This window comes from Harmonia axyridis, chromosome 1, assembly GCF_914767665.1.
Source record: "Harmonia axyridis chromosome 1, icHarAxyr1.1, whole genome shotgun sequence".
NCBI classification, from domain to species: domain Eukaryota; kingdom Metazoa; phylum Arthropoda; class Insecta; order Coleoptera; family Coccinellidae; genus Harmonia; species Harmonia axyridis.
Genome location: NC_059501.1, coordinates 38,156,498 through 38,181,253, shown reverse-complemented (window position 1 = coordinate 38,181,253; position 24,756 = coordinate 38,156,498). Strand labels below are relative to the sequence as shown.

The 24,756-nt window shown below is 33.2% G+C and overlaps 1 protein-coding gene across 1 annotated transcript; it reads right to left on the bottom strand.

Annotated features, from left to right (window-relative positions):
* Positions 1-1,314: 1,314 nt before the first annotated feature.
* On the bottom strand, positions 1,315-24,548 carry LOC123671410. The gene is made up of 11 exons (XM_045605253.1): positions 24,436-24,548; positions 23,268-23,363; positions 23,056-23,173; positions 22,581-22,722; positions 21,817-21,983; positions 20,050-20,684; positions 14,913-15,054; positions 14,667-14,846; positions 14,386-14,606; positions 14,112-14,320; positions 1,315-1,627 (listed from the first exon to the last, which is right to left on the bottom strand). The coding sequence occupies exons 2-11, from the start codon at positions 23,342-23,344 to the stop codon at positions 1,386-1,388; spliced, it is 2,133 nt and encodes a 710-aa protein (XP_045461209.1). The 5' UTR covers positions 23,345-23,363; positions 24,436-24,548; the 3' UTR covers positions 1,315-1,385.
* Between the last annotated feature and the right edge of the window lie 208 nt (positions 24,549-24,756).

The following is a 24,756-nucleotide window of genomic DNA, read 5'->3' as shown; positions in this document are numbered from 1 at the left end:
GCCTTTTAAAAATCACCAGCATTTCTCTGTCTACATTAATTCTTCTCAAAGATAGATGATTATCATTTTCCCCAAAGATTTGGTTAGACTGATGAATAATTCTAGATCAGGGGGGTGACATTTGAAATTATCAATTCGGTGTAATGTGATTTTTGAATGAAATGGTTGGCCCAAAAGTTATTCTCAAAAATGTTATTAATCCATAAAATATTTTGTAAATTTTTAATTCCAAACTTTCTGGGTACCGGTAATCTAGGGGTTTCACGTTTGAATAAGTGTTTTTCAGTCATGTGCGTGTCACTCCGGGGCTTGGCGCACTAGAGCTTCACACCCCGCGCTATGACTGGAACACGCCAAAACCAAACTGTCAAATTAAACATAAACAAACCAGCAAACCGAGAGTGGCGTTCAGCAGCTTTCTCGTTCTTGTATAAAGTGCTTTTCAGTCACCGTCTGGAGCTCCTCGGTACAGCTCTGAACCGTATCAGTCCGCATGTTTACTGTTCCAGTAAACATAGCGTCAAGCCCTCGCGCTACCTTCCCCTGAAGCACCCCCTGAATTTGCGAGGCGTGAAGCACTGACAGCTGTGAGATAGCAAGAATATCGTTACTTGCCTAAAGTACGGGACAGCTGTTGAACTCTGTTTTGTTAACGTTTAATTTGACAGTTTGGTTTTGGCGTGTTCCAGTCATAGCGAGGGCGTGAGGCTCTAGTTCGCCAAGCCCCGGAGTGACACGCACCTGATTGGAAAGCCCTTATTGTGTTATGCCAAGTGCTTCTTCTTCTTTCGCACTCATAACTGTTGGTGCGTGACGCCCAACATATTCGGGGGTGCGTCAAAAAAAAAAAAAGAATAAGGTAGCGCGACGCTCTGCTTATAGGAACAATGTTGTTCCGAGGAGCTCCAGTCGGTGACTGAAAAGCACTTATTGATACGGCTCTGTACCATTTGTAGAGCCTTCTGTGTCTGAAGATGAACTTGAAATAAGTTCGAAACTGCGCGGTTATTCAATTTTTGGTAGTATAAAATTTGTTTTAATCATAATCAACTACCAAATAGTAATGGCTGAAATTGATAATGGATTGATTGAAACTTGATGGTCACTAGCGAAACATAAAGAATGAATGAACAACAAAGGCAAAATTCACGAGAGAATAAGTTTTCATTGTAGTAAATTTATTCGATAATTTATATTCTTCGAGATGAATTCCATTTTGAAATAAGATGTATTTACATTGAATAAAAATTCAATTTGATTAAATTCAAATTTCAACTGACGGAAAAACTAATAAAATGAAAAAGAGGCCAATAGTTCAAAACAATAACATTTATATTAATACTTATCAGTAACATAATAACATGATATTAACATAGATCAAATTTTTACTCATTATTTTTGAAATAATTGAAAGATTCTTCATATTCACAATATTTTTTACCATCTACTTCTCTCTCCTTCGAAACGAAACGTCTAAAAGGCATATCCAACCACAAATCCATATTCAATGTTGCGTATGACGACATTTTGAGTATTTGATGCACCTTGTTTGAATGTATAAGAGCATTGACATTTTCTTGAAATGAATGAATGTAATTTTCTTTTTCTTGAAATAGTTGGAGAGAATCTGAAACAAATATGACAAAATTAGCTGATGTCTTTTACTTAGCAAAGTGTAATCTAAGCCCATATTGTAACACTTGTTAGAAATTAAATCAAATCTGAGAGTACCGAAAGGTGGAAAAATATGGAAAACACATTTAGATTGTTATCCAAGCATTCATTAAAGAATTACACAAAACTGATTGCAGGTTACTGAGTAGAGTAAATGTGCCTGAAACTATGCTGAGCAAGATTCAGTATTCAAATTTATTGGGATAATTATATATAATTATATAATAATTCTCGCAAAAACATCACTTTTGTTCTCGAATATTGGAACAATATATTTTTTTCAAAATCTTGAGAAATGTTTCCGATAAGTATTTCGAGAGAAATGACGACTGATAGCTGAAGAAATTTCTATGAGGATTCTAACTGAAACGTGATCAGATCTCAAATTTTTTCTATTTTTAAAATTTTATATTTGATTTCAAAATGAGAAACAGGATAAAAAAAATTGCTGTGATGTATGGTAGGATAGTACTAGAAAACGATCAATCGTCACTGTAACAGGGGTGTAGTTTATTTTCCGTCATCGTGGAAAAATATTTCACAATCACATCAGACAGTTGATGATTTTCATATTAGGTCCCATTTATATGAATAGTGATTGGTATACAGGGTGAGTCGGGAGGACTGGCCAAAATCCAGGAGCGTACTGTACACGTGAAAATAATTCAAAAAAACTCATATGTTTTCGAGATGCAGTGTGTTAAAGTTAGAATTTTTTTCAAGTTTTTCTCTTTTAGTATCTACACTTCACAAGATATTCAACTGAAATTTGGCATAAATATTATCAGTGATAGTTCACACCGTGTGAGATGTGTATTGGAGTTTGGCCCGTTCCTCCCGACTCACCCTGTATAGTATTTCTTTGGTTTGGAAATAGAAGTATAAATAATATTCGACCGGTTTACTTGCCTGATATTTGGTGAATTTTATTAGCGAATTGTAATAATGTTTTGCTTATTTATAGTTCTTATAAATACTCATGGAAACAAATTTGAGTGAAACAAATGAAATTTATTAAACTTATTCACTTTGTATTATTTTAGCTGTATCCCACTTTTTCTTTTGAAGTGCGGAAATCAGATTTTTTTAAGGATAATATAATTCTGAATAGAAGTAAAATATTATTCATAATATAGTTCCAAAGCAATGCTAGATGTCTGCTTACAAAAACACTTCAGCAAAACTGCACTCAGATAAAAAAGCTAGTAAATTGTTCAGCCTTTCTTGTCTCTCGCACTCCAGATTCTTGCTTGTAGATAGGATGGAAGATTATTCTGAGGAGTACAATACCTAATGGGCATTTGTTATGATATAATCGAGTTAAGAAGCAGAAGTGCTACCGTTGGTGATAACGAACAATCTAGTTTTGTAACAAGAATATTATAAACTAGCATTAAAAACTTTCATTTTATCGCTGAACAAAATAATTTAACGAATTAATCAATTTTAAAAATTAGTTAATTTTTTTATAGTAATAACATTGTATGAAGATAAGATCTTTATCAAGGCTTCTACTAAAAAATGTTTCAACCAATAAATACGAATATCTTGTATATTATATTTCCAATAATTATAGTTTTATATCCAAAACATTTCGTCAGGTGTCAACTTAATAATCATAAAAATTGGTACCAATGTTATACAAGCACTTTTCAACCACGCCTCTAAACGAATCTCATATAACTTTTGCGCCATCTGTAGGTAATGGTTCAGCGCCCTCTGCTATCGAGGTACTTCTCCACTTTGGGAATTCAATAGTGTTTAATATATGCAACCTTTATTATCTTCAGCTCCAACTACAGAAGCGACATCTAATCGTTTCCACGTCGTCAAATGAAAACTATATATTTTTTACACAATAGTATAGGATAATTCCATTAACCAAAAACAAAAATATAATCTATATGTATGTGCAAGTAGGTACTCTAGAACAACAAATATTAAACAAAAACAGATGTATCTCTCAAATACTCAGCACTGTATAATAAGCCTTATTCATATATTAATTTCCTCAGTCTAGTTCTGAACACAGTAACTTCAAGCTCTCTTATTGAAACAGGAATATGGTTATACAACCTATACTCTGGAAATGCGGAGAACGCTCATATTTGTATGTTCTATGAGCAGGAATAAACAATACATTTCTTGTATTGCAATGATGACAGTGAGAAAGATTTGGTTTTGGTAATCCCCTGATATTTCTTTTTACATAAATCAAACACTTATCAGCCAAAAGTCTCTTACATTAAGTACGAGAGCTCAAATAAAAAATTAAATGCAAAATTCTTTTCCGAGATTTCAAAATTCTTTCCACATTCAACCAATTCATATTGTAAAAATTCGTCGACTGGTTTAATAAAAACCGTCTCTATCTAAACTTAGATAAAACAGTCTTCATATACTTCTTACCTAGAACTAAGAGAAGCAGAGTCACTTTTGATAAGAAATGAAAGTAAAAGTATAAAACAGGTTCCCAAAGCGAAATTTTTAGGCTTATGGATCGAAAATTATTTAGGTTGGGAGAGTCAAATTGATTCGGTTTGCAAGAGTTTGTCATCCTCATGTTACGCCCTATACAGAATAAAAAGTTTGACAAATTTGGGAATAGTGATGATGTACTATAATTCCCACATCTACACAAAAATAAAATATGGCGTGATATTCTTCGTTGTCTTTGAGAGTTTTTCGATTGCAGAAAGGAGCTGTTAGGTTGATTGCCGGAGTATGAAGATTCACTTCTTGTAGGCAATTATTAATTGATCGAGCTCTTCTCACAGTACTGTGCATATATATAATGGAAGTATTGATGTTCACTAAGTATAATTTGAATAATTTTAGGAAGAATAATGATTACCATGATTATTGCACAAGATATGGACCTATACCTTCTCATAAGTTGACAGTTTGTGAAAATGACCCAGCATACATGGGAATACTAATGTACAGGGTGGGCAAATAAGCGAGGTAAGCGGCTATATCTCAGGATCCACTCATCGTAGAGACTTGCGGTAAAAAATTTTAACACTAAAGTGTACAAGAGAACACACTGGAAATTGTTTTGAGGTTCATACCTCTACCGCTAGGGGGCGTAATAGCTACCGTCGAGAAGAAAAATGAATTTTACTCGAAAATGTTTCATATGAAGTTGAAGAAAAAATATCATCACTGTAATCCTTGGAAAATTCTCTATCTTTTTGAATTGTCACTTTCGATTTTACGACATCAAATAAGGGTAGGTGAAAGGGAGAAATCTGACTGATTGAAACGCCTGTATCTTCAGTTTGGCTCAACATTTTTGAGTAAATTAGATCTCGTCTGAAAGATAATATCTTGTTGATTGAGGACAAAATATACTCATGATAAATTGATCGTTGATGTTTTTGCTGCTTTCGACAGGGGCGCTAAGTCAGAAGTTCATTGTTTTGTTCATTTTACTCCGAAATTTCAAATGTAATGATAGGATTTCCTTAACAGAAACAGAAATTCCATCAAATTTGCATGAAAAAACCTGAAGGTTGCAATCGCGTTCTGAAGTTATGGTCGAAAGAAGATATTCTGCAACTTCAGAACGCCTGAAATTATCGCTTTGCAACCTTTTGGTTTTTTCATACAAATTTGATGGGATTTCTGTTTCTCTTAGAATTTAAAGACACAATTTGGTTTTTCGCAGTGCATCAGTTGAAGAATATCTTCTTTCGGCCATAACTTCAGAACGCCTGAAATTATCGCTTTGCGACCTTGAGGTTTTGTCATGCAAATTTGATGGAATTTCTGTTTCTGTTAAGAAAATCCTATCATTACATTTGAAATTTCGGAGTAAAATGAACAAAACAATGAACTTCTGACTCAGCGCCCCCTACCGAAAGCAGCAACAACAAATTTATCAGGACTATATTTTGTCCTCAATCAACAAGATATTATCTTTCAGACGAGATCTAATTCACTCAAAAATGTTGAGCCAAACTGAAGTTACAGGCGTTTCAATCAGTCAGATTTCTCCCTTTCACCTACCCTTATTTGATGTCGTAAAATCGAAAGTGACAATTCAAAAAGATAGAGAATTTTCCAAGGATTACAGTGATGATATTTTTTCTTCAACTTCATATGAAACATTTTCGAGTAAAATTCATTTTTCTTCTCGACGGTAGCTATTACGCCCCCTAGCGGTAGAGGTATGAACCTCAAAACAATTTCTCTATATGTTCTCTATATCACTTTAGTGGTAAAATTTTTTACCGCAAGTCTCTACGATGAGTGGATCCTGAGATATAGCTGCTTACCTCGCTTATTTGCCCACCCTGTACAATAAACTACTAGATGACCTAAAAAATCAACATCAGAATATGCATACTTACAAGAAAGCCGTGAAGTTATTACTTTTATAAAAAGGATATTATAGTGTTAAGGAATTTTTAGATTATTATTAATTATATATTATTTTATGAAATATTATCGCGGACGGTTATCTTTGAATATCGCTCTGCATGATAGTTCGAGTTGGTGTTGATTACTTGGAAATCCGGGATTGAAAATCGGTACTGGGTGAATCTAAGGACTTTTCTAATGTATGAGGAACGGAATTAGAAATGAATCAATCATAATTCCGGGAAAATTTGACGGTTAATAGCGAGAATATCTCGGAACTGTTGAGTTTTTTTGCCGTCATCCTTTGTTATCGCAAAGCAGATGATGCATAGACATTGATGTGTAAAGAGTTCCATACACTGACAAGGTTTTCATTTCAAACTTCTTCGGATGGTGTTTTAGTGAGATTTTGGGAAATATATTTTTTCTCAAACAGGCACGTACTGGTAGAGTATGAACTACACCTATGAATGCTGTAAGAAGAAAGAGAACAGTCACACTGTATGTATGAGATATTTTAGTCATTTTCATCTGAGCTGTCTGGAAAAGAAGAAATCAGCTAAAGTAGTGGATGGAGGAAGTTGCTTATGTTCTATAGAATACCAGAGAAGTTACAAACGTGAAGAAGAAGAGAAAGTTTTACAAGTGAAGAAACTGAAGGAGTATACCCAGAAAATTAAGAACTCGGAGGAGAACATTTTTCTCATTGAAGAGGAGAACGAGATAAAGGTGAAAGAGTTGTCAGACCAAATAGATCAAATTAGTCTGTTGGGTATTGAACGGGAAAACCAAATAAGAACTCTTAGAAGGAATAGTGAAACTTTCGAAAATGAAGTTTTTCTATCGGAGAGTGAATATAAGGCGAAGATAAAGGCATTAGAGAAGAGTGAGAAAGAACTGCACGAAAAATTGCAGGCTTCTGAGAATATGGTCGCTAGTATACTGAAGGATTTGAATGCCAGCAGGGAGATTGAAAAGGAGTTAAGGGATGAGGTAAACAAATTGAAAATAACAAATCAGACCCTTGTCAGAAAAATAAAGGATCTTGATGAAGAAAATGAAAGGAATAGAGAAGATGTACAGGCCAAATCAGAGGAGATTGAAAAACTAAATGAAGACTTGAAACAATTGAAGAAAGAAGAACAAAATTTTGAGAAGGCCCCAACCCATTAAAACGATCGAGAAGAACAGGGACAATATATGTGTGAAGGAGGAATTTCGGATGAGAATTTGCTGAAACTGGAAAGAAGATTATATGGGAGATTACTATTACAGTTACGAGAGAATTTATTACCTGAAATAGAAGGTAAGAAGACAAAACCAAACGATGTAGACGACTGCAAAAAGGCACACTCCAAAGATAAAGATAATGGTGAAAAAACACAACCCAAAAAGAAAGATGACAACAAAACAGCTCCAACTAAAAACTACGCTGATGCGATCAAAAATCTAAGACCAGGAATGTTAACAACAAACAGGGAGATATAACACCACGAATAGTTAGAAATGAACAACAGACCGTTTTACCCGAAAAAGAAGATCACCTGAGGAAGAATAAGGTTAGAGAAGATGTTTGGACAACAGTGGGAAATCAAAGGAAGAGGTCACGAAATAGGAGTGCGATAGAGGGAAATAGTGACATTGTTAATCTGCCACCAGATGCAGTTTTCACCAGTGCTGAAAAGAAAGCCTGGCTTTATGTGGGCAGAGTGAGCTTAAAGGCAACGGAAGATAACATCAAAAACTTCCTTGTCCAAAAATTTCCAAACATGGAGTTCACAGTTAATATGTTGCCCAAAAGAGAGGATGCTGGTAGTATCGCTTTCAAGGTTTCAACCGACATCTCGTTGATCAATGTATTACAGAAACCAGAAATATGGCCTCAGGGAGTTCTCGTCAGAAGATATCAGTTTTTTCGGCAGAGAATGTCTAACTAGTATAGCTAGACAACCAGAGAAGAAAAGAGAAGAATACCCCGAAAATGAAATAACAGTAATCCATCAGAATTTACAATCGATGGGAAATTGTGTAGATGAATTGAACGAGTTCCTACAGGCCCAAAACAAGTGTACAGGGTGGGTAAATTTCGATGTTTTAGCCCTACAACTTTTGAACCAGAGGAGATAGACAAAATCTGATACCCACTTCTCGATCTCTTTTTCTGAGAAACTAACAAGGGTAGTATTCATTTTTGGCCACCTTCTTTTGTTTTCGAGTTATAAGCGAAAATTGGAAAAATGGCGATATCGAAAAACATTTATGTCTCCGCTAATACTGAGGCTAGAGCTCTGAAATTAAAACATTATACAGGCACTTTTTTACGTAGAATCCAGTGGCGTGCTCGTATTTTCGAAAGGGTTTTTAATTACGAAGCTATGACCCAACTATGGTTTCAACTGTTGATGAGCCTTTCTTTAACAAAAGAAGTGTCCTTCCGTCAATCTGATTATTTCTATGCTTTTCACTTATTTCTAAAAAATTCGAATCTATATTTATTTCATACAAATAGTTTCGAAAAGATAAACGAACTTGGAAAAAGTTTCCTAGGTAACTTGAACACAGTTTCAAATATTCATCTATTGAAATATCGAGAAGAGGTGTCGACTGTGTATTGTGCAATTGTTATCATTATTAGGTTAAAGGAGTACAACAGGAAGCTGAAAGAAAGCAGGTCCAAACGATACCAAAAAAGATTGGTCGAATCAGATAACAAACACATGGAAGAGGGACAGTAAACACGAGAGATAAACAAGTTGATGGAGATCCCAAGACTGTGGCTGACCGTTTTAATGATTTTTTTAATAACTTCAATCAGAGACCTGGTATCAACAATGAATCCACAATCCTATACAAGTAAATCAAGAGGAACAGTATATCCATATTCCTACAACCTGCAACTCCAGAGGAGGTGATGAAGGTCGCTAAAAACCTAAAAAACGAGATGAGTGCAGGTAGTGATGAAGTCCCAACAAGGATAATGAAATTGAGTATAGAAAGCATAGTGGGCATTGTGACATATATTCTGAATAATTCCTTGAAGTGTGGACTCTTCCCGGATGGCTTGAAGTTGGCCAAGATAAGACCAGTTTATAAAAAAGGTGATCAAGAAAAACTGGAAAACTATAGACCGATCAGTCTGTTGTCTTGATTCTCAAAGATCTTTGAATCTGTTATGTGTAACCGCATAATAGATTTTTTCGGCAACCGTCCGGGAAGTGCTCACTTCCCGGACGCTTTTTCTCTGAGAAAGTAGCATTTCCCGGCCTAGTCCGGAAAGTACGTACTTCCCGGACTAGGCCGGAAAAGAATCATAGAATCCATAGCAACCGAGATAACGGCTGACAGTTCATATGAAATTAGTTGTCAAAAATTTGCATGTTTTTTGATCACAATCGCAATAAAATATGGAAAGCAGCAGCGATAGTGTTATTTTACATGGTTGCCGAAAAAATATTGTACGCAACACGCCCGAAAATGGTTTTTTTGGACTCACAGACTTCCAGGACTCGCTTACGCTCGTCCTGGAATTTTGTCTATTCGTCCAAAAATACTACTCATATGATACGAATATCCTTATCAGACAAAAACTTTTTCCAGACCTACTTAATTCAGCTGGCAACATACTGAAACAAATGAAAGAATGGTTTAGTTCAAACAAACTATTCCTCAATGACGAGAAGACGAATGCGATGATAATCAGAACAAATCGCCCTGGTTATGCGCTACCTACGGAAATCGTATTGAACAAGGAAAAAATGAAGTTAACAAACAGCACCAAATTCTTGGGTATGACTCTTGATTGCTGCCTGAGCTGGAACTGCCACGTCGAGGGGACTATTGATAAATTGAATAGGGTAAGCTACTGCATACGTATCCTGAGGAGATATGTAGATGACATAACGATTAAAATGATATACCATGCTAACTTCGAGTCAGTCTTCCGCTATGGGATAGTTTTTTATGGAAATAGCAGAGACATCAAACAAATCTCTGTCGTGCAAAAACGGGTCATTAGAACCATGGCAGGAATAGGATACAGAGAGTCATGCAGAGGGCATTTTAGAAGAGCCAAAATCCTGACCCTGAGTGGAGTGTACATCCAGGAATGCCTGCTGTTCTTCTATGAAAATAGGGAACTTTTTAAGGAGTATGAACCCCAAAATGTTTATGGAACAAGAACAAATAACTATTCATACCCAATCCATCACCTAACGATGACGAAAAAGACTGCCCTGTATAGCTGTTTAAGGTTGTTCAACAGATTGCCAAATAGAATAAAAATAGCTGGTCCTATTAATCATCATCTTTCAGTGTATGGGAAAGAGATTATATGTTCATGCACAACATGATATAACATTTCAGTTGAAATGGTAGATAATTATATGGTAATATTGAAGTTCAGTACTACGATGTTACGATGTGAGTCAATTTCTGAACATGAGAATTTTTTGAAATTTGAGAACCTTTTATTGCCTTCAAAATAAATGGATCGCAATTCTGAGCAAGGAGAATCAATGCGATATTGCGATATAACAACTGATTTTTGTACGAAGTCAATTTCTGAAAATGAGAATTTTCAAAAAAGATTTTAGTCCTTTTTTTGCCTTCCAAATTAATGGATCGTGATCCTGAGTATGAAAGATCAATAAGTGATATAAGAACTGATTTTTTACCAAATTTCATGTTTATAGTTTTCACATTTTCCGAGAATAATCTCATTAGTACGTGGTCATTCTAATAATTATGACAACTATTAGTTTTTTTAATCATGTAAATTTGTTCCGTAGATATTCAGTCAATCCCAATTTATCTTTCAGTGTATGGAAATGTGATTATTTTTATGCACAACAAGAATTAATATTTCAGTTGAACTCGTTGGTAATTATAAGGGAATATTGAAGGTCAGTACTAAGATGTTATTATTGTTTAGAAATTTCTTGATTCTGCATAGTCAATTTCTGAAAATGAGATTAGAGTCCTTTTTTTCTCTTCAAAATTGTTGGATCGTAATCCTGAGCATTGAGAATTAATGCGATATTTTGATATAACAACTGATTTTTGTATGTAGTCAATTTCTGAGAATGAGAATTTTTTATAATTCCATTCTTTTTTTTGCCTTCAAAAAATAAATCGTAATCCTGAGCGTCCTGAATATTAGAATCAATGCGATATTGCTATATAACAACTGATTTTTGTACGTGGTCAATTTTTGAAAATAGGCTTTTTTTTCAAATTCCAGTACTTTTTATGCCTTCAAAATTCATGGATCGTAATCCTGAACATGGAGAATCAATGCGATATAACAACTGTTTTTTGTACGAAGGCAGTTTGTGAAAATAAGAATTTTTGAAAATTTTAGTACTTTTTTTTTGCCTTCAATATAAATGAATCGTAATATTCAGCATGTTGATCAATACGATATAACAACTGACTTGAAATGAATATTGGTCATAAATGACCATGTTCCATCATTCATCCGATATCATATTTGGATGACCATCATATTGATGGTTCATTTTGATTTGGCTAACCATATGTGACCCGCTTATGTGAAAAGTTTCGGTGCATTTGTTTTGATTTTTTTTATTATTCCACTAAATACGTTTTTGAATCAAATTAATTTTCGTAAGAATGAAGGAATCTGAACAAATTTAGCATATACATTTTTTCTCGAACCCATCTGATAATAGTCGATCCTAACTGATATTTCTCACAACCCTCTCTAAAATCGGTTTTATTGCCCATCATAAAAAGCGAGTTATTCCTTTCAAAACATCTGGTCAATCCGTCCTAGAAGATACCTAATACCATCTCTGTACCTGTCTTTCGAGCTCGAAGTTGCTGCATTGCCAAATGTTCGAACAACCGTTCGTACAGTTCACTGCGATTTCATTGGCTGGCGTGTAAGAATTGAATGCCGTCAAACGTATCTGAATTCTTAGATGTGGTAGAAAAGGATGGAAAATCATAAGAACGTTTGAGATTGCTCCACTCATCCTTAAAAGTGAAGGCTTCTCAGAGGGGCTGGAGGGAGCTGAATAGGTAAACTTTGACAGATGCGCTCAAACGCACGTGGTACCATTCCGTCTTAAAAAAGAGGTCCATACGTTGCTGATGGACCTTGAACCATATTCAGTGGAAGAGAATTTGTTGGGGAGACTGGCATAGCGCTCACCGATTCTTAATTTATGACATCAATTTTGTTCAATAATTTGCTTATTTATGTACTCAGGTTATTCTTCAAAATGAAGATTATTGTTATGTTAGATGATGAATCTCTTTAAAATAATGGAGGAATGTTGTTGATTGTTGTTTATTTCGACTTATCCTATATTGTATTATACAAGCGTTGGATTAATAAATTTATTTATTTATTTACCTGACAAAATTGAGATTTCAAATGAGTTCAGATTCAAGGATGCCATAAAGCGTATATTAATTGAGAAAGCTTATTACAGTGTGGGGGAATACATGATAGATGGTCACTTCAGATAATCTTTTTTCACTTATTATGTATTAAGATTATATTATATGTTTGTGTTAATTTTGTTCATGTCAAAGTTATTCGAAAAACTCCTACTAAAAAGACTAGAAGAAACAACACCACTGAAAGAACATGTGCCAGATCACCAATTTGGATTCTGTAATAAGCATTCAACAATCCAACAATGCCATCGAATTGTCAACAAAATCGAAACTTTTCTTGAAACAGGAGAGTACTGCACCTCGGTGTTCCTAGATGTAAAACAAGCACTTGACAGAGTTTGGCATGAGGGACTACTATACAAACTGAAAAAAATCTTACCTGACCGATTTTACAAAATATTGAAGTCATACTTGAACGACCGCTACTTGCAGGTTAAAACAGAGGACTCGTTATCCGATTATAAGACCATAAGATCAGGAGTTCCACAGGGTAGCGTACTCTGACCTATACTCTACCTGAGATACACCTCGGATATCCCACAAACTGACCAGTCTACCATAACAACATTTGCAGACGACACAGCAATTATAACCTCAGATGCAGACCCATTGTTATCATCCCAAAAACTACAAAATCATCTGGATGCTCTCTCTGATTGGCTTAAAAAATGGAAGATTGAAATTAACACCAACAAGTCGGCCCAGGTAACTTTCACCAATAAAAAAGGGAAACCCCCACAAGTAAAATTGCAAAACACACCCATACCTATGCAAACAGAGATCAAGTACCTTGGACTACATTTGGATAAAAAACTGACATGGAAAACTCATATAAAAATGAAACGGCGACAACTCGACCTAAAGGTGAAGAAAATGTACTGGCTATTGAACAAAAAATCGAAGCTATCTCTTGAAAATAAAGTGACAATCTATAAATGTATCCTTAAACCAGTGTGGACTTACGGAATAGAACTGTGGGGATGTTCTAAGCCGTCCAACACAAGAATACTAGAGGCATTCCAGTCCAAATTACTGCGTATGATAGCAGGAGCACCATGGTACGTCACAAACTACAGTTTACGAAATGATCTGAGAATAAAATCAATAAAAGATAGAATAACGCCAAGAATCAACAAATACAAGGACCGAACCACAAATCATGAAAATATAATGATAAGCAATCTTTTCGCCCAACCCCTCTTGGAGAAGAGATTGAAAAGAACCTGGCCCGAAGACCTCTTGGAGAAATGATTGTGTGGAGAACCATTGATGGATGGTACCCGACTCAAGCCATGAACCAATATTTATAACATTTACTAATTACTATATAAGTAGATTGTAAATATGCAATAAACAGTTAATAAAAAAAATATATATATATATATGACTTGTTCCATACATTCTTTGTAATGTCGAAAGGATCAATAAAGAATTTCAATTTGAATTACCCCATAATAATGAAAACTATGTGTTTGAAGAAATTTCAATTTGACTTTGATGAAAAAGTGATTCTCGACTGCCAGATGCAATTAACTCTTGACCTTGGTAATATAATCTTTTATTGTGCAAATTTATTATTTGAGAAAACTATTTAATGTATGTTGAAAATCTTCTACTGGTTCAATATTTTCATAAAAATGTCTTACCTTGGTTATTTTCAATTGACACCTCTGGATATTCGAGAGATGATAAAATTTGCAATGTATCTCTTCTTTGAGCTATTTTGTCAAATAGTTTTTCAGGAGGAATTTGTGGATGTTCCAATACTGCTGTTACTTCATAAAGAATATCCTTGGAGACAAATTGGTCCAGATAAAAATTGTTCATCGAATCTCTGTAGAAGGTGTTCTTATCACTGAAAAAAAATTTTTTTTTGAGTGTACTCTTTTTTGTTCATTTTTATAAAAAAAGTTATCTTACACAAAACAGAAGCGTTTGATATAATCCATTGGATATTTTTGAAAAACATCTATTTCCTTTGAATCAATGTCTTCCTTCAGGGCATCTGCCCAGGATGGATTCATTAAGAATTTGTTCAATTTTTTTATACAAATACTTGTATCCTCCTGGCATTTCTTCATTAGTTGCATCAGATCTGCCTTGATTTCAATATACTTTCTAATTGCTTCAACATTCTTGAACTGAAATATGCATTGATTTTACAAAGTGAGTTAACATGAGTTTATTTTCAATCTGCTCACCAAATCATTTCTGGAATTATTTATTTTAGTTCTGATTGTTTTGAGAGTTGTTCCATTATCAATGTTATTATCATTATATACTTCTTTATAGAGAAAATTTATTTCCGCTCCTAATTTTATCTTATCCAATTGTAACTGTAATGCCTCAAGACGCTCTTTATCCAGGTTGTTCAATTTCTTCTACAAATAAAATAATATAATATAATGCGTCACTCATTTCCATTTAGACAGTGAAACATTATATACCTCAATTTCGTATTTTTTCTCCCTTATACAGTTTTTCAATATTTTTATTTGTTTTCTGTACTTCAAGCATAACAAATTATTTTTTATATAGATGAAGCTCAATGGTAATAAATCATCATCACATATATCTTCGCTTTTGAAACTGCAAACATAAATTACTACAAAAACAATTGTGATAAAATCAAACATCTATCGAGTGAGTCGTACATTTAATGAAAGTGATCAAATTGGTAGCAGTTCTGAAAGGCTGCTTTCTAGTCTTACATTTAATGAACCTAATTTGTATTTTTTAGATTGAAAGTTTTTATAATACTCATAAAATTTTGAATACAATATTGTTATTATGTTTAGCTTCTATATCCTCATACTTTTCATGGAGATCAGATTCTATCAAATGGTTGGATTTTGTTGGATTTGTGAACTTAACCCCTAGCTTTTCTAATTTTTTATGGTATAAAAAATGTAAAATTGGCCACTTCTGAAGAAAAACCTATTTTTGATTTGAATTTTAGCTGAATAGACTGGGAATCCGGGGACTCCCGCTCAGTCCTACCTGTCAAATAGGAAACAAACTGTTGTAGAGTTTGACAAAACCACAGGAAAACTGATCGAATCTGAAGAATTGCATATTAAGAAGGGAGTTCCACAGGGAACAATTCTTGGGCCGCTTTTGTACATTATATACACAAATGATCTTGCTCAAGTAGTGCACCAACTAACACTCTTCGCGGATGATACATCCTTGGTGCTATCAGGGGATCCCAGTGACATACCAGTAAAAATATTCGACGCATTAGATAATCTAAATAACTGGTTCAGCAGAAATAACCTAATGCTAAACCCTGAGAAGACACAATTAATAAAACTTGAATTTACAGCCGAATTTCACCAGCGATCCTATGATGGTGCCGATAGATCACTGAACACCACAAACTCCATACGTTTCCTAGGTGTTGAAGTAGACTACCGTCTGGATTGGACATCTCATAAAGACAGCCTGTGTAAGAATCTGGCTAGGTTTGGATACGCACTGGGAAATCTATCTCGTCTGGTAAGCCCAGAAACAGCAATGACAGCATACCATGCATATGTACATAGCAGGATCAGATATGGGATCGTGATCTGAGGCAACTCAAGCGAAATCGACAGAATTCTGTTGCTGCAGAAGAGATGTCTAAGAAGTACCCTGAGTCTCGATAGGCTCGAGAGCTGCCGAAAACACTTTGTGGATCATGGTATTTTAACAGTGGTCTCATTATATATACATAAAGGAGCCCTTTTTGTTGCCAACAATCCTCCATTCTTTCATGAAATGGAAAAAAAAGCACAAATACACCACTATAGCCAAAGAACATCTGAACGTGCCTTCATTGAGATTCTCATACCTTCAGAGAAACTCTTTACATACCCTCATGATGATTTATAATAAAATACCTGATGAGATCAAACAGCTGCCTCAGAAAAGGATGGAGAGAGTACTTTTCAACTACATGAAGGACAGACCGTACTATTCATTGAATGAATTTTTAAACACTTGATTCTTGAATGTTTTTAACATAGATTGTTTAGGGACACCTTGTTTGTGATTGTATATGTTTGTACCCTTTGTTTCTATTTTACATTTTTTATATTGACTAGCTCTACACCCTAACAGGGTAATTTGTATTGGAGTATTTAAATAAATGATGATGATGATGAATGTTCTTTCAAAGTCACTTGACTCGAACTGCAATATATCAGATATAAAAGGTTTGTCCAAGTATAACTATAAGTGATTGTAAGTTTATTGTATTTCGATAATTTTCCATTACCCCCGATTTTTTACAACAAATGCAACAGACCTCACAACAAGGTTGCCATGTTGCTTCATTGAAAATACCCCAGATAATGACAAATATTTTCCGAAATCATGATATTTTTCAAAGAATCCCCCAAATTTTCATATGTTAATTTGTAACATTACCTCAATAATTGTAATAATTAATGTAATTATTTGTTTGAGAGAAACCTATTTCCATTAATAAACCGTGGATGAAGTTTAGCGCACAATTCGACAAAGGAAAATATTAAATTTGAATATTTCTCCCCCAATAATCCCCAAAAAATACCCCATGGAATATTGTCCCCAAATTTTCCCCATTGTCCAAAAATCCCAAATTTGAGGGAAAATACCCCAAATTGACAACTCATAACTGGCTCAGTTTTCACACATTAAGTTGCTCCATTGGTTAGATTTGCTATGTGGACCACTGTATGGCAAACTCTAACCAATGGAAGAAACCATCTATACAAAAAACGAAAACAAAATTCATACCTATATTCCTCGAACACCTAGGCCACATATTGGAAAAACAAAACCAAGCCATAGTAATTGGAGACTTGAACATAAATATCAAATCTAACAATTAACATACAAAAATATATAAAGATATACTGAGCTCAAATTCATTCGAAATAAAAAACAAACGAGACACTAGAGTTGGCCACAGTATCGCTACACTCATCGACCATGTCATAACACCTATGGACACTTCATGCAGGGTAGTAGCAAAAACAACTCCGATATCTGACCACAAACTGCTGCATGTGAGTATAGACCTAATGACAAACATGAAAACTGGAAAATCTTATAAAATCATTAATAAAACTAACTATGAGAAACTCAAGGAAACAGTTCAGAAACTTATGCATGAAAAACTACCAAAGAATATGGATGAATTAATTACACTTTTAACTACAGCTAAAAATACCACACAAACCGCACAACCAAAGAAAGATTTATGATAAAAAATAGTAACTGGTAGTATAACCACACAATCCATAAAAATATGACAAAAAGAGATCGCCTGTATAAAAAAATGAAAAAGTTTCCTTATAGCCTTCGATATTGGAGTAACTACGAAGTACAGAAGAAAATAGTGAACAACCTTATAAGAAAGCAAAAGAAAAAATATCTTAATCAGAAATTGAGTGGAATTGGAAATAATACAAGGAAGTTATGGTCTACAATAAATACAATACTGCCCACCAGAATTAAAACAAGAACAGAAGTAACACATCTAACACATAATGGAAAAATATTTACTAAGTCAAAACAAAAAGCAAACTTACTCAACAAATATTTTGTGAATGCAGCCGAGAAATTACAGAAGAGAATAAAAGGAAAAAACAAAATCAAATTTGAAGAAATAAAAAAGAATCAATCACTCTTCATGAAGAAATGTAACGAGAAAGAACTTTTCAGCATAGTAATGTCCCTGAAAAGAAATACCTCATCTGGTCCTGATAATATAACTACAAATTATCTTTTAATATTGTACCCCATCATCAAAAACGAACTGTTACTTCTGATTAATGACTGTCTAACAAGTGGAGTGTTTCCAGATCTTTGTAAAGTTGCAAGAATAACACCAATATTTAAAAAAGGAAATAGACTAGAACCTGGTAACTACAGGCCAATATCAAATACCTCCGTCTTTGCCAAAATATAAGAAAAAATAATGAAAAAAAGATTAGTGAAATTCCTTGAAATCTCAAAACATCAATACGGATTTCAAGAAAAAAGTTCAACCGAAGGAGCAGCAATAGATGTCATTGAGCACATACTTCAAAAATTAGAGGAAAAAAAAATTGTTATTGGAGTTTTCGTAGATCTTCAGAAAGCATTCGATACAATAAATATCACCATTCTTCTAAAGAAATTAAGGAAGTTGGGAATACGTGGAAAACCTTACAAGCTGTTTGAGTCATTTCTAACTAATAGAAGACAATATGTAATGATAAGGGGTACTAAGAGTAAACAAGAAAAGATCAAATCTGGAGTTCCCCAAGGCACAGTACTCGGACCGCTACTTTATCTCATATATGTCGAAAATGTGACAAAAATTGGATTGACTGGAAGATGCTTCATGTTTGCGGACGATACAGTGCGAATGATATGAAATCTCTGGAGGATTTAGTGAACACCGACATGCAAAAGTTTTGTGAATGGTTAAAATCAAATAAGCTTATAATAAATGAGGAAAAAACTGTGTTTGTCCATTTCAAACAAGCTTAATAACAGTTATCTACAATTGATAGTTAACGGAAAACCACTGAAACAAGTCAGGGAAACTAAATATTTGGGCTTAATCATCGAAGAGACCTTGACATGGAACTGTCATGTGGATATGATCATGAACAAATAAACACCGCTGTAGGAGCCTTACGTCATCTTAGGCCCTACATTGATAAATTAAGCAGCAAAACTATATATTAGGCTTACTTCCAATCAGTGTTCAGTTACCTGATGGTAATATGGTCCAACACTACAAAGTTCAATCTAAATAGATTACAAAGATTACAAAATAAAGCATTGAAGTGTGTCTACTGGGTCTTCCATATGAATATTCAACAACAAAAATATACGACACCTACCCGTTCATGAAGCTGGATCAGTTGATCAAGTTTCAACAGTGTAAACTTGTCTATAGAATTGAGAATAAGCAAATCAAGAGTCAACATCTACTCAAAAAAGTTCACGATATTACCAACCGAGAGACGAGACAGAAGAACTCTTATTATCTTGAAACAACAAAATTAGAATTAATTAATTAGAAAAAGTCCGATTTATTCGAGTGTACATGCTTTTAACAACTTGCCAAATCATGTAAAAAAATGCATCAAATGTAATTTCAATAATTATAAAAAATTAATTATTACTCAACTATAATAACAATAATTGTAATGTTGAACGATAGTTGTAGATTTAAATAAATAAATAAAATAAATAAATAAAAATAAATAAAATAGGCATATGGCGTATGTGATAACCGGAGCGCTTTGAATTGAACTGAGTTCGTAAAAATAATTTAGTGATTTTGATTTTTATTATGGCTTTTTGAAGACCAATTTCTGAACTTATTGAAGTCACAACAAATATGAAGGAATAATAAATCTCATCATATATCATGGTAAGTGTCCACTTGGGATAAAATATTCTTAAGAGCAGTCTCCTAACTAGAAGGCACAATGTATATGGGTTCCAAGAGCACTATTTGACAAAAGTGGTTTCTTGTCTCCGAGACTTAGAGATAATTATATTAATAAGCAGCATACATTTTATTTTATCTTTATTTTCAAAAGCAAATTCACTTACTTCATTGTCTTCATGTTCATTTCTAATTCCATCTTGATATCCTTCAGAATGGAACAGATGGAATTCCAAATAATGTCTATGTTTCCCCTATAGAATAATTCTTCAATATTCCCAATTATATTCTTGTTTTCCAAAGCTTTAGAGAAATAATCATGTTTCTGCTCCATTTTTTCCTCAGGAAATAAACTTGATTGCTCAAATATGTTTGAAATACTTCGAAGTGTGTTTTCTCTTTTAGAAGTAAGATTTGTATTGGATTTTATGTATTTCTGACAGTAAGTTGGTTGAGAGGAGGTAAGGAATTCATCATCTGCCTTAAAATCAAAGCATGACTCAGGTAGCAGATCACCAGATGTATCCAGATGAGATAAATCATCAGAGGTTTTTGCAGTCCTATTATTTTCTTTGAAATTTTCTGTAAATAGCGCTTTAACTACAGGAAGGTCACTGCAGCTCACAAATCGTTGTAATTCATTCTTATTTTGACTTTTTTTCATACTACTGAAACAAGTCCGATTCTTGATACAAGATAAATTTATTTTCGATGATTGCCTGTAGCTAAGGTTATTGGTTGATGAATATCTGTTACTTCCAATACATTTTTCAGTCTCTTCAACTAAGTATTTTAGATTTTCCTGAAATAAAAAAGAACAGCTTCGCTTTTGTGGATTCAATACTACTTGAATAAATCAAATGAATCATTAAATCTCTAATAAAAAAAAATGATCTACCCCTGGGTGAGGCACTATGCTTCCTCGGTCTTCGCCCTAAAAATCAGCTTTATACATTGTGTTATTTCACACACCAAATTTTCAAAGCTGAAATTCCTATGGAACCATTTATGTCTTAACCCATACCAAATTTCATTGGACAAACAAAACATGAGATATCGAAATGACAGGAAATTCACATTTCGCATACTACTAGAAAAATATCTAGCATAATTCCATAATATCTAAATTCAAAAATTACCAGAATATAAATCATAAATCCTCTCCTTTAGTAGAACAATATAAATATAGAGGATTCCGTCGAGAATAAGAAGAAAATTTCAAGTTCAATTTCAGAGTACAAATATTGGTTCTGATGTTCAATAACGTTTGTATAGAAATAAAATTTTAAAACATTAAACTGACTTTAGTTTCACGGCTGTTAATACCCTGGGCTGGTAGTGGATGCAAACCAATGCTGAAGTGATCATTACAGCTATATAGAAATTGAAATGGTTTCAATAGCTGGTGAATTATATGGCTGAAGACACTGATTATCCATCTCCATTGCTCCAAGTCTACAGTACATATTTTCTGTCATCAGAACTGTCATATAACTGATATAACCTTATACAGAGGAATCAAGATATTATCTATTTGGAATACTTTGAAAATTGAACATGTTGCATACAAAGTTGAATATGGTTAAAATAACCCGAACACATGAATAGGTTTTTTTTGGAATCGATTTGCAGTAATATTTCACTATGCATGAGAACCAGGTCCAGGAAAGGAATTTCTGGTTACAGAGGACCGTCCAACTGTTCACTGTTGGTTGAAAAATTAACAGTGCTATGCCCAAAGTGGCGATGCCTTACAAAGCCTTACAAAGAACACAGTCAGTTCTCTCAACTAGTACAAGCTCCAAGCTTTGGAAAGGACTCACAGAGGCCTTAGAGAGTCGAAATAGAAAACATTGAAATATCCCATTTTCCAAAGCATTAGTTGAAGATTTAAAAATATGGATAAATATAAATATGAGAATGTGTTAACTTACAGAAATTACTTCAATTGGAATGTCGAATTTCCCTGAAATTTCTTTTTTATTTAAAATTTCTTGAATGTGTTTTATTTCATTTTCATTCTGTTCAGATTTAAGTTTAACAGCATGAAGTTTTATTTTTTTCTCTTCATTTTTTTGTTTCATGCTATCGATTATCAGATCTGCAACAAATTAACAAGATACTGTCAGATGTATCATAATACTTCAACTGTTCAATCATTTCAAAATCAAAATTTTTTATAAGGGCTACTTTAAAAGTAATAATATAATGGAAAGTAGTTTTGCATAGCAAGGTGGACAAAATCTGTGTATTTTATATTGAGCCAACTGCTCACCATGATGTTATAAATCAGTCAGTTCTACTCTTTCTACAATTGTGAATAACCAGTAAACTTTCACAAAATAGAAATAAACATGCTCAATTGATTTCATTCAAAATGGGCCTTTCTTGTCGGATAATATTCCAGAGTAACGACTTTTTGAAAGTCCAATTTCAATGGTCTATTAGTGTGCAGAATCATTCTGCACAGTCTGGACTGTGAGAAATTATTCTGAACAGCTTTTAACTGTTCAGAAAAATAATACATTATTTTTACCTATAAAAAGCAGAATCTTATGTTTTGAATGTAAATAAATGATAATGTAGAAGCGACATTTCCAAGAAGTTCTATCAAAAATCGATATGTGACTATGTCTTTGATTTATGTAAATTAGGTAGAATCAAGATAATAATTTGTTTTTCATAAAAACAAACTTACAATCAGCTTTGTTATTATTATGTAGAAAATTGTGCTTGTTCTGTTTCTCCTGTATTCGAGCTTTTATTTTTGCTATATTACCATTGATAATTTTCAATTTTTCATAAGTTTCGATTTCTGGGACTGGAGTTTGCACTGAATTCTGAAATGAATATAATGAATTTGTTATTGAAGAAAATTTTACTTGGTTGTTATGGTTTGATATTGCCAATCAAGAAAAATCAGTGAATTTGTTAAATTAGTAAAAACATACAATAACTGAGAAATACTTTATACTACTATGCCATATTATAGTATCTTATCTATAATATTTCAATAAAATACTATTAAAATATTAAACTTTGATTAAGTGTAATTTTTTTCATTCAAAATTAGTCATTCAATTTATTGTTAAGTGGTTTCAAACAACTACAATCTTTTTTTCATAAAAATAATAAAATGCATCGCTAAATATTTCAATTGAATGTCTTCTTACCCTTTTCAGTTTATTTTCCATTCTATTGATTATAATATTCTTCCTAAATACTTCTACTTCTTTCTTAGGTTTAAGATTAAGTATCATCTGTTGCCAAATGAAATTCGTTGATGGATTTCTATAAAGAGTTGATATTGTTCATTTGAAAATATATTATGAGCATTTCAGAATTCTATGTATTCGAAATTAATCTTTCTATTTTTCATACTTACACATGAAAAGAACTTGGGAATTTAGATGAAAAGTCAAGTTTTTCAAAAGTTTGGATCAATTTTTCCTTTGTATCCATTTTATAAAATTTTGTAGCCCTAAAAACAGATAAATTATTATTTTTTTCAATTTTCCTATTTTGATTTTAATTTTGAGATATCATTTCAATTTATGAAATATTAAGACTTATAGCGTATTCGACTGGCTGCACCAGTTCGAATTAATTCAAGCTGATTATGTCATTTAGCTCTACAATTAATTCACACTGGTGCAGCCAGTTGAATACGCTATTAATTAGATACTGAGATGAAATCAGTTTTCACATTATTACTAAGAGATCACTCTATGGTAGAGTTATATATTGAGCAGAGTAAGAACCATTTTATGAAACAGGGGTGAATTTGTAAAAAAAATTATTTAATCTCGATGAGGCTAAAAATTGATGGCTATACTCCTTTTTATGGAAATATTTTACAACATTAAATGCAACATGAACTTCTAAAATCTTTATAATTGTAACATGTACTTTCAGTCTCTTTAAACTGATCTATTCATATATCATTCAAGATTAGATCCAGTACACTTCAACAATGCAAAGCCAGTATATCTACCAATTTCCCCACAAAGGTGATCAGACCATCTGGGATTAAAACTTAGTACATTCATATCCATAGCACTGGGAATTTTCAAGAGTGTTTTACCTAATTGTTTAGTAAGAAACGCCTAATAAATTCAGATTAAAGATTTCCTATCTTAATATAACCAAAGTCATAATATAAGTGCCTCTCATCTTAGAACATTAATATCTATATTCTAAGCCTCTCATCATCTGCTGATAAAGCATCTAAGCCCTGGTTGAATGCAATCCCATGATTATTTTTACAAATATTTTTTGTGGCAGTGGTTTCATTTGCTGAACCACATTCGTTACCAACAAGCATTCATAAGCAAAGAGAACTCATGTAAGAATATTTTTTCTTTGAAAAATTGTATTGAAATTATCACAACGGAAGCTTTTATGTATATCAAACTAAAATTGAGATGAAATTGATATTCGGCTTCTAGAAGAAAGTCTTGTTGATTTTGAGAAACGATATTTTCAAAAAAAAAACAAGACTTAAACTCGAAAATAAAAATTATAAGTTATTATTATCATCAAATAAAACTCACTGAAAATTATTCAAGTTCAATAAATGCGAATTTTTATTAATATAGTACTATTAGAAAAAATTCGTTAATATTCAAATTAAACGTCAATCTTTCCATTTTGTCATCACGACCAGTCCACAGAATAAATATGAGATATATTCTATGGACGAGTCCATCGTTTATTAAAATTTGAAATGTCTACTCAGGATTTTATTCATACAATCAGCTTTTCGCAAAAAAGGGCCAACTTCGTTTAATCATTTTCCATGCAAGCAGTTGTTATCAATTCCAAAATTTTGATTATTGACAACGGAACAAAATAAAGACTAAAAAAAAGTTGAT

Coding starts and splice junctions, on each gene's coding strand:
- LOC123671410 (XM_045605253.1), bottom strand. CDS start 23,344: ATGGATACAAAGGAAAAATTGATCCAAACTTTTGAAAAACTTGACTTT. Junction 23,174..23,267: donor TTCCCAAGTTCTTTTCATGT/GTAAGTATGAAA, acceptor AACTCTTTATAG/AAATCCATCAACGAATTTCA. Junction 14,847..14,912: donor AGAAAAAATACGAAATTGAG/GTATATAATGTT, acceptor TTTTATTTGTAG/AAGAAATTGAACAACCTGGA.